The 14,745-nt window shown below is 48.7% G+C and overlaps 1 protein-coding gene across 1 annotated transcript in view; it reads right to left on the reverse strand.

Annotated features, from left to right (window-relative positions):
* Positions 1-14,745, reverse strand: part of CARMIL2 (capping protein regulator and myosin 1 linker 2) — a 139,302-nt gene that overhangs the window by 116,464 nt on the left and 8,093 nt on the right. The window contains exons 4-8 of the mRNA XM_077830718.1: positions 12,962-13,021; positions 9,678-9,799; positions 8,012-8,109; positions 6,983-7,053; positions 4,226-4,299 (exon numbers count right to left, since the gene is read on the reverse strand). Coding sequence (XP_077686844.1) covers positions 4,226-4,299; positions 6,983-7,053; positions 8,012-8,109; positions 9,678-9,799; positions 12,962-13,021 — 425 coding nt within the window. The remainder of the gene's footprint in view (positions 1-4,225; positions 4,300-6,982; positions 7,054-8,011; positions 8,110-9,677; positions 9,800-12,961; positions 13,022-14,745) is intronic.

Below are 14,745 nucleotides of genomic sequence, written 5' to 3' on the forward strand. Positions count from 1 at the left end.
GAATTGCTAATGTAGTTCCTATTTTTAGGAAAGGGAAAAAAAGTGATCCAGGTAACTACAGGCCTGATAGTTTGACATCTGTAGTATGCAAGGTCTTGAAAAAAAATTTGAGCGAGAAAGTAGTTAAGGACATTGAGGTCAATGGTAATTGGGACAAAATACAACATGGTTTTACAAAAGGTAGATCGTGCCAAACCAACCTGATCTCCTTCTTTGAGAAGATAACAGATTTTTTAGACAAAGGAAACTCAGTGGATCTAATTTACCTCAATTTCAGTAAGGCATTTGATACAGTTCCACATGGGGAATTATTAGCTAAATTGGAAAAGATGGGGATCAGTATGAAAATTGAAAGGTGGATAAGGAACTGGTTAAAGGGGAGACTACAAGGGGTCACACTGAAAGGTGAACTGTCAGACTGGAAGGAGATTACTAGTGGAGTTCCTCAGGAATTGGTTTTGGGACCAATCTTATTTAATCTTTTTATTACTGACCTTGGCACAAAAAGCGGGAATGTGCTAATAAAGTTTGCGGATGACACGAAGCTGGGAGGTATTGCCAATACAGAGATGGACCAGGATATCCTACAGGAAGATCTGGATGACCTTGTAAACTGGAGTAATAGTAATAGGATGAAATTTAATAGTGAAAAGTGCAAGGTCATGCATTTAGGGATTAATAACAAGAATTTTTGTTATAAATTGGGGATGCATCAGTTGGAAGTAACAGAGGAGGAGGAGGACCTCGGAGTATTGGTTGACCACAGGATGACTATGAGCCGCCAATGTGATAAGGCCGTGAAAAAAGCTAATGCGGTCTTGGGATCCATCAGGTGAGGTATTTCCAGTAGAGATAAGGAGGTGTTAGTACCGTTATACAAGGCACTGGTGAGACCTCACCTGGAATACTGTGTGCAGTTCTGGTCTCCCATGTTTAAGAAGGATGAATTCAAACTGGAACAGGTACAGAGAAGGGCTACTAGGATGATCCGAGGAATGGAAAACCTGTCTTATGAAAGGAGACTCAAAGACCTTGGCTTGTTTAGCCTAACCAAAAGAAGACTGAGGGGAGATATGATTGCTATCTATAAATATATCAGAGGGATAAACACCATGGAGGGAGAAGAATTATTTAAGCTCAGTACCAATGTGGACACAAGAACAAATGGATATAAACTGGCCATCAGGAAGTTTAGACTTGAAATTAGATGAAGGTTTCTAACCATCAGAGGAGTGAAGTTCTGGAACAGCCTTCCAAGGGAAGCCGTGGGGGCAAAAGACATATCTGGCTTCAAGACTAAGCTTGATAAGTTTATGGAGGGGATGGTATGATGGGATAGCCTAATTTTGGCAATTAATTGATTTTTGACTACTAGCGGTAGATATGCCCAATGGTCTGTGATGGGATGTTAGATGGGTGGGATCTGAGTTATGACAGAGAATTCTTTCCTGGGTGTCTGGCTGGTGAGTGTTGCCCACATGCTCAGGGTTTAGCTGATCGCCATATTTGGAGTTGGGAAAGAATTTTCCTCCAGGGCAGATTGGCAGAGGCCCCAGGGGGTTTTCGCTTTCCCCTGAGGTGTGGGGCACGTGTCGCTTGCTGTAGGATTCTCTGGCACTTTGAAGTCTTTAAACCACAATTTGAGGACTTCAATAGCTCAGACATAGATTAGTTTGTTACAGGAATGGGTGAGCGAGATTCTGTGGCCTACGTTGTGCAGGAGGTCAGACTAGATGATCATAATGGTCCCTTCTGACCTTAAAGTCTATGATTCTATGAGTCTATTAGTAAATGGATCTTACCTCCATGAAGGAGTGGGGTCTTCCATGTAAGCCTCTCTGAGACCCAGCACTGCTTGGTTTGGTAGGATGAGGTGACCTGCCCAGGGGTTTTTTGGTGGTGCCCATGATTCTATGATTCAGTGCTGGGAGCAGTCCCAGAAGCAGCCCACAGAGCAGATGTGCGCTGGGAGCAGAGCTGCAGCAACCAGAGCCAGAGGGGCCAGAGAAGCAGCCCAGGGAGCTGGAGGCAGAGCAGCAGCAGCAGCTGTGCTGAGGCAGAGTGGTGGAGCTGGAGCTGAGGCTCGGGCTGGAGCAGTCTGGAGCCAGGTGCGGTGAGCAGCTGGGGAGAGTGAGGGGGACCCTGGGCAGCGGGCTCAGTGCAGGGAGACAGCCCAGCCAAGAGGCCTGGCAGGCCAGACTCGGAGTGGGATCGTAACCCCGACAGGGGTGCTGACACTGGGAAGAAGGGTCCTGCCACCTAAAGCCTGAGGGTGTGTAGCCACTGCCAGAGCGAGTGTCCGACCCGCAGCATCTCTGCAGCACGGCCAGGGCCTGAGAAGGAAGCCTGGGACGTGTGAGGAACAGACTGAACTTCCCTGACATCCCAGAGACGCTGGTTGTGGTGTCCCCATGCCAAAGAGCAGGGTGATGGGTTTTCCTTTAACATTTCCCAGTTATTCCTTTTTTTTTTTTAATTGATTGCTGTTTAATAAATGGTATTTGCTTTGAACTGTAGGTAATGATCAGGGAAGTGTCCAGTGCAGAGAGAGCACCCCAGAGTGGGGACACCCTAGCCTCTGTCCTAGGTGACCATGACAAGATTGGGGGTCGAGCCCCCCAGGAATCCTGGGCCCAGCCTTGTTGGGGTTACGAGGACTCTGCCACACAGGAGAGTGGAAGGGGAGCCCTTGAGGTCAGGCAGGCTTCTGGGTATAGGGAGTGGGAGCGAGGACTCAGATCCCTTTTGCTAGCCCACTTCACCGGGGTAGCGTGTAAGACAGAAAAGTTCCCCACAATAGCGGGACCATTCCCCCGCTTACATAATACAACCCTTGAGATGAATGAAACATAAAAAGCCTCCGATAACAACAGGATCAAAGGAGTCTACTATACACCTGCGCCATCTACTGGATATCAACAGAAGTAGCAGAACAACTGAAAGACTAGTGATTAGTATTGTTCCTGTATACAGCTGCTGGCCCCTGGGCCTCGACACCGGTCGGTGTTAATTGCTCACTAGCGTGCATGTATATTTTGCACATGGTACAGGCTTCAAATATTTTATGTCTATCAACTTGATCTATAAACCTACTAATTGCAGACCTAAGTGATTCTTGGTGAATTAAAAATCCTATTGACTGGCTAAGAGCAACCAAGTGCCCTGATTTGAAAAGTACTATCAAAAGCAGCACAGAAAGGAACCTAACATTAGCAAATGAGTGCTCCCTGAACTCAGTAAAAGTACTGTGCTAAGCAGTGTTGCCTAATGGGTAAAGCAACGGACTGTGACGTGGGAGACCTGGGTTTTATTCCTGGCTGGGCTATTGGCTTGCTGGGTGACCTTGTGAGACTGTGACTTCCCCCATCGCTAAAATAAGTATGGTGGCCCTGAGTCCTCTGTAAAGCACTTTGAGACCTGCCAATGAAAGAGCTCCTCTAGCGTTCCTTATTATTATGAAAAGGGGTTATCCTTTTTCAATTCCATCCCAGTAGCGGCATTTATCAAATTAGTAAACAGAGCTTGTTAAATTGCCGCTTGAAAATCTAACAGGCACCTTGGCAAATTAATGATGCTGATTCACACTTCTACTCTCCCATGGCTGGACTGGCCCTGTAGAGATAACCAGAGTAAAAAGAACAACAAACATTTATCTTAGGGCTTGTTTACAAACAAACTGGCACCAGAATAACTCAAAGTAACTCACAGCTTTTGTTCTTTTGGGGCAATTTTGCATGTGGACATTCTTAGTTCAGCTGACGAGTGTCCTCCTTTTATTTAGTTTGTCAGTGGAAAAAAAACAAAAGATTTTAAATCTTATTTTTCCCCACTGACAAAACTAAATCCAAATAAGACACACACAGATTGAGCTAAGAGTGCGCACAGACAGAATCACGCGAAAATACAAAGGGGTGAATTACCCCATTTCATTATTTCCAGGCCAGTTTGCATGTAGACCAGCCCTCAGTCACTAAAGCCAGTTGACTGGACTCCAATACACATGAGGAGCCAGCCTGGGAGTACGAAGAGGCCAGTTTTATAGAGAGTCACTTTTCAGAGTACTGTACAAATCCACTTGGAAATGCTGCTCTGCAGGCACATTTAGCTAAAAGGGCCGCCGGCCACTGTGTATAATGATATTCTCAGGGTAGCTACAAGTACAACATATTTTGCTACTCGTCTTTGTCTTGCATGATCTTGATCACAGATTTCAGCAGCAACTCACCTGCTCTCTAGGTGAGCGAAGTCCAACAGGTTGAACTCTCGGCAGTCTTGGCTGTGGTAGATATTGTCCACATCCTAACAGACAGACAGGTTAGCATATTAGCCCAGAGAAATGCTGCAAGGCAGGATTACAGCGCAACATGGCGCTGGTCAGGACACATGCTGAGCGTCAGCTTCGAATGGTCTGCATTCGCCAGACATCACACCACAGGACGTTCTTGACCTCCTCCTGGAAAGCTGACCCAGCACCCCTTGAAAGAGGGGAGTTCTCACCCGAGCAGGCTCGGGGGCAGCAGCAGAGCTATCAACCAGGCTGCACGAGCTCTCCACAATCACATCATCCAGAGCTGCATTTAACACTCATGGGAACATAGGAGAGAGAACAAAAACCGGGGCTATTTCAGAGCAAGAGAGCAGAGGTCCCAGAGTACGGCTGGATCACCTGCTGGGCTTTCTAGGAGAAGAGGAATTAGCAGAGAGAAGAGGTAGCTCTCTGCAGGGGACAAGACCATCCACTGACCCTCCTGAGTGGGGAAGCAGCCAGCAGTGAGAAGTTACAGCAAAGGAAGGGAAACCCATCCCTGATACACCCACTATCCCCACCAACCTCCCTCCAACATAAAAAAGTCACAGATCAGCCACTTGGAGTCTGAAGAATGCGCCTGCCACAGACCAACCGTGTCGAGCTGGCCAACATGAGGGCATCTGATCTCTGTGAGGTTGGGCCCCTTTCTTTGTGGGCACCTGAATCTCTAAGAGAAGATCTGGCTGCTGAGGGAGACCCGGGTCAAGTGCTGGTGTCTAGGCATGAAGCTCTTTGGCCTTGGCCACAAAGAGGGAAGGCCTCAGACACTGATCATCATAAAACTCTTCAAGGCCCACTTGAGGCCTAGCCTGTGCCGTAAGCAGGGGTGCAAGGAAGCCGGTACGGGCCAGTACGGTGTACCAGTAAAAAGTGGCCACCGGTACCGGCTCGTACCCAGCTGACTTTAAAGCACTACCACAGAAGCGCTTTAACGTCGTTGACACTCGCCACCGCTCTTTAAACCGCCGCTGGAGCCCTGGGCGGTGTGGGCCAGGCAGCGCAGATGGGCTGGCTGGGGAATGCTGACCCCCCAACCCCTGCCCCTTCCGCCAGAGGCACTGGACCCCAAACCAGTAAGTCCTGTGTTTTACTTTCACCCCTGGCCATAAGCCTCCTGGGCTGGGGCAGGGGGACGGCAGGAGTATGCCCAGTGACTGGGGGATTCATTTTAGGGATAGGGCCTTGCCAAGGATTGGGCCCAGCCATGTCCCCACGACACGCAGGGCATTGCTGCTCTGAAAGCTGCCTGGACTAGCTGGAAGGATGAGAAGGAGAAGGAGGAGGAGGAGGAGATGTCTCTGAAGACGTTCCCAAAAAAGAAAGGCTGAAGCCTGAGGACTCCTCACTGCTGCCTGCTGGCCTCGAATGGCTCCTCCACACTTCAACCGATCTCACAGCACTGGGACACTTTCCCCTCATAGTCAGCCTCAGTTTCCCTTTGTTCAATTTCACCCCAAAGGCTTCACCCTCCGTCTTTAGTCAGCACGTTATGAAATACTGTGATGGAGTTCATTTAATCTCTTATCAAATCAACCCCTTCATCTGTTCTCTCCTTTCGCTGAGCATCAGCTTGCTGCTAGCTGGATGGCCCAAAGTAGCTTGAAAACGGACACAGACCGCAAGGGGCAGGGCTGCCATCTCCCTCCTAGATGGAGGGCACGCAGCCCTAAATGCCATGCCACAGTTCTTTTATACCCAACATGTTGCCTTACAAAGCTGGGTCTAACCTGATTCTTCCTGATCACACCCAGCTCTTTTTCCATGGACCTCCCTGCCCACAAGGATCTGTTCCATGTAATTCTTCCCCAGAACTATTATGATGCATACAGCCAGGAGGGACCATTAGATCATCTACTTGGACCCCCGTGTAACACCCAGCTACCCCAGTATTGAGTCTTTGTGTTGGACTAAAGCACATCTTCCAGAGAGGCAGCCAGCCTGGAACTGAAGACATCAAGACATGGAGAGTTCACCGCATCCCTTGATAGTTTGGGCAACAGTTAAAAATCTCTCTTGGTTTCAATCTCACTTGCCTATTTTCTTCCTAGATTTCAGAGCCCTTTGAATTATTGTTCTTTCCACATTGCTGTTTGCAACGTCTTTAGTATCATCTCGAGTGGGGTGAAGGTTCCATGCTTCCAGACAGTTAACAAAGATGCTAAAAAGACGACCTCCCACGGATCTTGGCACCATGTCGTTAGGCACCTCCTCCCAGCTCCTTACAGGGAATTTACTGCTCTTCAGCCAGTTCCCAAGCCCCTGGACAGAGCTCACATCCCACCTAATATGAAGTTATTTTCAGGAGGTTTCATGAGATCCTCTCACATGCTGTTATACAGCATTTTCATCTGCTTGGCTCCCTTTGTCCAGCTGTATCTCTCCAGTGCAAACGGTGCAATGTAATTTCCAATGCTGATTATTTAGTGACTGGTGTTGCTGCTGAGATTTCCTTGACAATCATGCAAGCACACTCCACTACAAGCGAAGGGGGCAAAATTTGCCTAAATTAAACAAAAACGTAGCCCTCTCCCCCTTGTGCCCCCCAAAGGATAGCTTATAACCCACTGGAGAGACAGCAGGTGTTGTTTCAGATAGGTACAAAACCCATCTGATAACTCCCCTAACGTTATGACCTTAAAATGACCTGTTAAAATTGCTTCCATACAAGCTTACCCACTGGATCTCCTCTCTGAAGGTAAAGCCGTTGTAGTCACATAAAGCAGCATATGTCTCCGAAAACCCACCTACAAATGGAAGATTATATTGACAGAAACGTTAGCAGCAGCTCATGGAGGGAATGTAGAAAGAGAAAAAAGGACATTTGGGGAAGGATAGAAACTAATACAGTTTGGAATCCAGAAAAGAGAGGGCTAGAATTAAAAGTCCAATTAAACCCTCGCTTCTCCCAGCACAATGCTGAATCATGGATTGGGTGCCTCTCTGTTTGGTGCTGACTGACTCATTAATTACTTATCTTGATTCTTTCTTTCATTGTTATCTAATCTCTTTTACTGGACCAAGACATTATTTGTAATACACAAACTTCTCAGGCTAAAAGATTTTAAATCAGAATGTTTTGATCACAGAATTCCATTTACAAACTTTTTCTTATATAAATTATAGGAGAAAATATTGCAATATATATAAAAAAAAGACTGCAAAGCTAAGTCTGGAAAAGTTAGGAAATGCACAGGCAACATTAATGATGCCCCCTTGTGTGTAATCATGGGGTAACCTTTAATTACATGGTCACATACAATTTTTTCCCCACAGGAACCCTGCCTCAGACACGCAACTGACTTCAGTGGGGCTACTCGTGGGAATACAATATTTAGGGAAGTGTTTGCAGGACTGGTGCCAATGTCATGTAAATATTTTTCCCACCTTATGACAATGGCCAGAGCTACTCCAAATGGTCAGATTCCTGCCAAGGTTATGCACCGTGCCTAACGTGCAGATGGCTGCAGGCACTAGTGTTAGCTATCACTTATTTTCTTCCTGATGGAAGTTAATTGCTGTACAGCAAAGGTGGGATTTTTCCAAAAGCACTTTGCATTCCCCTAGCTCTGCTTCCACTGAAGTCAACAGAGCTTTTGAAAACTCCACCCCAAGCCACTAAGTCTCGCAACCCCTGGTGTGTGAGGGCTCTTCACAGTATTTCTCTTTTCTGTGATGTACGTGCACAAAGCACAGTCTGATTACCACAGGGTCCTTGGTTATTCTGCAGCATTTCCTCCAGGGAGTCTGTTATCCTTCGAATTCTCTCGAACAAACTGGGGGGATAGTTTTTGAGCAGTTTTCTATGAAAAATAATCCAGGGTAAGAAATGGGGTGCTAGGTAGAAAACATTCTCAATCCTACATATTGGCTATATTGACTGGAAACAGGTGAGCTTACTCTATTAGGAACACTTCATATGAATTTACTTTGTAATCCTGCATACCCTTTATGCGTTCTTTTTTATAATCCCTAGCTCCTATCTAGCACTTTTCCGTTAGCAGATCTCAAAGCACTTTACAGAGGAGAGCTGTATCATTATCCCCATTTTATAGTTGGGGAAACTGAGGCGCAGAGTGGTGAAGTGAGTTGCCCAAGATCACCCAACAGGCCAGTGGCGGAGCCAGGAATAGAACCCAGTCCAGGGCTCTATCCACTAGCCCAACTGCCTTTGTACTAGAGGAACATTGTAACACACATACATTTGGCCCCAAATTTAAATTCTGTACAGTAACACCTCACTTAACGTTGTCCCAGTTAACACTGTTTCATTGTTACCTCGCTGATCAATTCGGGAACATACTCGTTTAAAGTTGTGCTATGCTCCCTTAGAACGTTGTTTGGCAGCCGCCTGCTTTGTCCACTGCTGGCAGGAAGAGCAGCCCGTTGCAGCGAGCTGCGGAGGCTTGGAACCAGGGTGGACCAGCAGCCCCCCTAGCAGCTCCCTGCTCCCCTAAGTTCCCTGTGGGGCAGCCGCCCAGCAGGCTAACAATTGCCGGGCACTTCAGCTGTCCCTCCCCACACCGCTGTGTGCTGCTCCTGCCCTCTGCCTGGGAGCCACTCCTGGGAGCCGCCTGCTTGCTGTGGAAGTTGGGAGGGGAAGGGTGCTAATGTCAGGGTGTCCCACTCCCCCCTGCTCCTGCCCCCCCTGCTCCTTTAGCCCATCTCCACAGAGCCGGGGTTGGTTCAGGACAGGGCTCAGGACAGAGGGAGCTTGCTGGTAGCAGCTGCTATCTCAAGTGAGCTGTAGCTCACGAAATCTTATGCTCAGATAAATTTGTTAGTCTCTAAGGTGCCACAAGTACTCCTTTTCTTTTTATCTCAACTTGCTGATCTATTTAAAAGGGCAATGTACTTAGAGTGGTGTCAGCATACTTAAAGGGGCAATGCACGTCTCTCCCACATACACAGTATATGTCTCTGTCTTTCTCTGCCATGCTGTCTCCCCTCCCTCCATTCATGCTGCCTTGTAGAGTGTGAGGCTACATTAACAACAATGCGTTAATCCTTGAGGGCTCAGCTGAATGCTAGTTCATCATTTAGCAGTAAGGCATCCCCTGGGAAATAACCCACCCTCTTACTCCACCACTTCAACCAAGCTTCACAATCATCATTGCTGTGTACAAACATTTCCCTGGAACCTAACCCCCCCCTCATTTACATTAATTCTTTTAAGTGAATCCAATTTCCTCATCATTGTTTCGCTTAAAGTAGCATTTTTCAGGAACATAACTACAACGTTAAGCAAGGAGTTACTGTACAAGCAAATATAGGGTCGGGGAGCTCTCGGAGATCTCATCAGAGCTCCGCCAGCAGCAAGGCAGGCTGTCCCATTATAACCACTAACCAAACGTTTCAGGAACAGCCTTACCCAGGGGAAGAGTCTGGAAAGACCTTCTTAAGCGACATGGTGACATGGCTGACCACCTGCTCCAAGTCGTCCAGCGACACGAGCCGAAAGGCGTAAGAGGCTGTATCTGTATCTATGACAACCTGAGGGGATGAGATGAATGACATTTGAGGCAGCAAGCAGAAAATACATTTCATAAAACCCCTCAGATGCTACCACAAAGGGAGCAAATGAGCGAAGCTGTGTGCTAAGATGGCGAGCTCTTGCTGTGCTAAATATCCCTAGTGTTATTACTTATAATTCTCAGACAAAGACTAAGTTTCAATGGCGCTAAGCTTGAGAAAACTTATCAGCAATTTGGCATAGAATATGTTACAGGTACTGTACATGCTCTAAAGCCAAAGTATTATAAACCCAGGAAATCCTAAGTTAAGGCTAAACTTAAAAGAAATGCAAACCAGTTAAGGGATAGAAATGTGCAACTGTGGCACCCAAACAACCTTAACTCTGCCCTGCTGTGACACCATGCAATAACCATTGGTTTGTGGTTCCGGATAAAATTGATTTTAAGACACACCTGACTTGATTTCCCCCTTCCTGGCTTCACTACTTGCAGTCAGTGTTACCCTGTTACCAAAAGCATTAGGGTTAAATAAAAAGGTCAGGTACAGGGTGTCGCATTTATGAAAGGATCCATTTTTAGATTAAATGTTAACTCCTGACATAATTAATGGATTCACTAAATTCTGAGAAAATTCATTCCATGCTCAACAAGCCAGGGCTGTAATTTTGACAAGGATTTTTCATACACAACAAACTGGCTGAATCCTGGCTTTCAGTGGAGAACTCAACACAGTCTTAATAGTGAGATTGCAAATGGGGCCTCCATAACAAACTGTCAGAAATAAACTAGCAGCCGTATCATCAGGAAATAAACAACTAAATCATCCTTATGCTACAGCAGTTTGGCAAATTTCTCATGAAAACGTACAAACCCAGGCACAGAAATCTTCTCACTCTGCCCCCATCCCTTGCCATGAGAATAAAGACAACAATTAATCATGCTTTATTGGCCCATCAGAATAACTCACTGGCCCCGCAGGGCAGGAGGATTTCACAAGACTGCACTAAATCCAATAAATTCACCTCTTGCTGCTCTCTGCAGGCCTCCAGACGCAGCTCCAGCACCTCACCCACCGGAGCAAACCCCAAAGGCAGGGGAAGTGCCTGGAGAATCCCCTGGAAAATGTAACCCCCGGAAGCCAGGAGCAAATCGTCCAAGCCAGTCTTCCTGTAGCTAATCTGTTTCAGAGGATTATTAGCTACATGAAAAACAAAGGAATACTTTGCACTTAATCTGGAAAAGCACAATTCTCAGAGGCCAGCCTTGCCAAAGTCTAGCTGCTCTGGGGACGCACGTTTCTGACAGATGACTAAAATATTTGTTCTTCACATGTCATCAAGGTAAGCATGATGAGTATTTTACGCCTGGCAAATTCTCACCATAGCTTTGTAAGACAAGTCAATTGCTATTTTTCTGGGGGGGTCACCAGGGGCAGTAGGCCAATAGCAGAGGGAGCAGAGCCTCTGAACTCTGAGATTGCATCTGAATTTTGTCCAGTAAATTCTTTGTGAAGCCACACGGGACCATTAGATCAACTAGTTTGACTCCTTGTGCTACACAGGCCACAAAATGTTACCCATTTACTCCTGTACCGAGTCCAATAACTCATGTTTGACTAACGTACTTCTTCTAGTTCTCATATACATTTCCAGTCCACCCAAGTCCTTCCTTCTTTTACTCCTGGGACCATCCTTTGCAAATCCTCTCTAGCAATGTCTTTGTTAATGATACATGTGATTCTTGTAATAGACTTCCCATTTCCCACTCCACAAACAAGGTTCTAGTGAAACACATAACCGGATTGCTGAAGGGACTGACTACATAACTCCCAACAAACAGCAGCAACTTCTAGACTATGGTTATCCACAGCCGCAGCAACATTTACATCAATCACACAAATAGCAAACTGTGCTGGCTAACAGCGGCTGCGGTCTGACTGGGGCTTCATTCAAAGCATTCAGAATGGTGTTTTCTTATGTTGCCTGTTTTACAGGTCAGGCAACGTTCAGGTTTGCCAGATACATAATCTCCTCTGTAAGAGGCTTTACCAGGTTTTAACATACCCTCCAGCTAAATTTGGATTGGCCTGGATAATCTAGACACACATGACACACACCAAGACCCTGCAACACAGGAGAAGCTGTGGACGCAAGAAAAGATAACAACATGAACTCTCTTATTTTTCTGCCAAACATTTTACAGTGCCATGACCTGCAACATGCACGAGCCCCTTTTGTTCTACTGAAGTTAGAGGGACAAATGGAGCTGAAGCTTTTCCAGTCCCACTGGAAAGTAGCATCACTCAGACAAACAAAGCCAGCCCTCTCTTTGCGACTCAGACCTTGCAGCTCACGGGTCTGTTCAGACTGATTCTAGATTTATATGGGCTGTACCCTGGCTCCTAGAGGCAAGGGTACTGGGAAATATAAGGATAGCATTTCAGTAAGGGGCTTTGTTTGCCAGCCAATAAATAGGAATGAACATTTAGTCTAGATCTTAGAGCTCAGTTAATGTCACCAAAACAGAGTCACAGAGAGGCAGGAAACTACCCACAGCATCACAGTTGGCAAGAGACCTCAAGCCTACCCCAGCACCACTGTCTCTGTGTTCTGCATTTGTCCAGCACCTGGTACCATGGGGTCCTGCCTCCCCAGCACTGAAGGAAGGCTGCTCCTCACTGGTGCTGCCAAGGGCTGCTCATGGGCAGGGACTGGCTCTTTTTGCAGCAGTGGGGAGAACGCTCTCTTGGGATGGATGTTTGCACCTTCCCATCCCTGGCTCTAGGGCACTACTCAACTCACAGTGCTCTGGGACACCAGGGGAGGCGCTGGCCTGGGCAGACTCAGGTCCCTCCCCTGGGGAGGGCACCGGGCCAGTGCCAGATCTCCCCCTCTGCAGCAGCGCCTTCCATCTGCCCGGACTCAGGGCTTCCCCAGGAGGTCCCTGCCAGGCCAGGGTCTCTGGGGATGTCCCCATAAGATTGGAGGGGGGGGGGGGGTGTTCCAACAGGATGGGTGCAGGAGAGTATCCTGGGGCTGTCCTGATGGGGGTGGGTGTCCCAGTAAGGTGGCTGGGGGAGAGTTGTCCTGACAGCCAGGGATGAGAGAGGGATGAGCTGTCCCGATGGGGGGGGATGGGCTGTCACTTTGGGTCCTGAGGGGTGGCCCCTGGCTGCACTCACCAGGCTGGGCTCCTGGATCGCGATCTCTCTCACCTCCAGGAAGCTGAAGCTGCTCCATACCTGAGGAAAAAAGAGAGTCAGACCATGGCCAGGCCCCTGCCCAGCCCCCATGCAGGCTGTGAACCACACGGGCTGCCAGGGGCGAAGTGTGGCATAGCGCCCCTGCTGCCCGACCTGCCGGAGTCCAACCCAGTCCTGCCCCTGCCAGCAGTGGGACATAAGCTACCCCCCACAGTCCTAAATCCATCCCAGCACCAGCCCACTCTCCCTGTTGGGCCCCCCGCACCCTGGCCCCCAACCCCAGCCTGACCCCCCTTCCAGTCACCTCAAACCGAACGCCTAATTCCCAGCCTGAGCTCCCTCCCCACTCCCCCACCCCAACAGCACGGAGCCAGTCTCCCATGCAGGGTGGTGTGCTGGAGCCCAGGGCCCGGCTCCCAGAGGCACCCACCAATCCAGCTGCAGCTGATGGGCATGGTGGGTGCACCACACCCCGGAGTGTCAGTGTCCATGCCCCACCTTCCCTCTGGGACACCCCAAAAACCCCATCTCAGCAAAGGCAAGCAATGCTGAGCCCTTTCTGTTCCCTCAGCCAGCCAGCACCCCCTCCCCGGCCTTTGTGCCCCATCACAGAGAGAGGGCCAGAGACAATGCCAAGGAGCCACCAGAGCACACACCGGCCAGGAGCAGTTCTCCCCCCTCACACACACTTTGATAGCGGAGACATAGTGAACAGCATTGGCATGACCGGCTTTGCCCGTCACTGGCCGGCGAGCTGACCTAGGCGGTTCACACCACTCAGAGCTATCACTCAGGCTGTAGCCATTTGCTTTCCATTATGCTCCCTGCTGCACTTCCTCCGCGGGGGAAAGGCGATGGAGATTTCAGTGGGTGCATGGGAAAAACTTGGAAAGTTTAAAAAAGAAACTCGAGATCCTTCTTCAGCCCCTCTCTGCACACAATGCTCTGCGTGTGTTGTGCTCCAGGAACCTGGCCCCAGCTCCCCTCCCTTTGGACACAGGGGATTGTGTTTGCACGCCCCAGTCGCATATGAGTTTACGCCGAGTGCTCACAGATGCACCACCTGGCCAGGGCCCCCTTGTTTATACCCAGCTGCAGCTTCCGCAGGCACTTCCTCCTTGTCCGCTTTGCTTGACAGACAGCTAACTTTGCGGAGTTGCTCACTGCCACATTGTTAGCATTTGTCAGGCTGACAAGGAGAGCGACCATCTCCCTCAGCTCCCATCTTCATGTGAGGCCAGCTGTGTTAGTGCCTAGAGTGGCTTCCCCTGCTGCCCCGCTCCTCCCTTTTAGCAGGAAGAATTCTGGGGGCTCAATGGAGCTTTCATGATTGTGCTCGTGCAGTTGAAAGGGTGAGGCCAGGGTCTAAATCCTTGAACTTTCCTACTGAGAACTTGCCCTTGGGACTCCCGCTCTTCCTGCTGATGCAGCAGAGATCAGGAATGTCATGCAACTACAGGAGCAGTCAGTTCTACACAAAGCGCTGGGATCTGCAAGGGGCTGTAGTTCATGGGAGGGACAAGGCGGGAGCTGGGCATGGGGATGCTGGTTCTGGGAAGGGGCAAGGGATGAAGGGTGTTCACAGAGGGGCCAGGAGCAGGCTTGAGTGTGGGTTTGGCCCAGCTGAGCAATGTGGGTGAGATTTTTCCAGCCCATAATGCATTGCAAGACCAGCAATATCACTCGTGCTCCTGGGCAAGGTTCAGCCGTTGGGGGCCTTTATGAGAAGCCTGCCTGGCTACTCAGGTAATGGGCTTGTGCAA

Source organism: Eretmochelys imbricata, chromosome 12 (assembly GCF_965152235.1).
Source record: "Eretmochelys imbricata isolate rEreImb1 chromosome 12, rEreImb1.hap1, whole genome shotgun sequence".
Taxonomy (NCBI): Eukaryota; Metazoa; Chordata; order Testudines; family Cheloniidae; genus Eretmochelys; species Eretmochelys imbricata.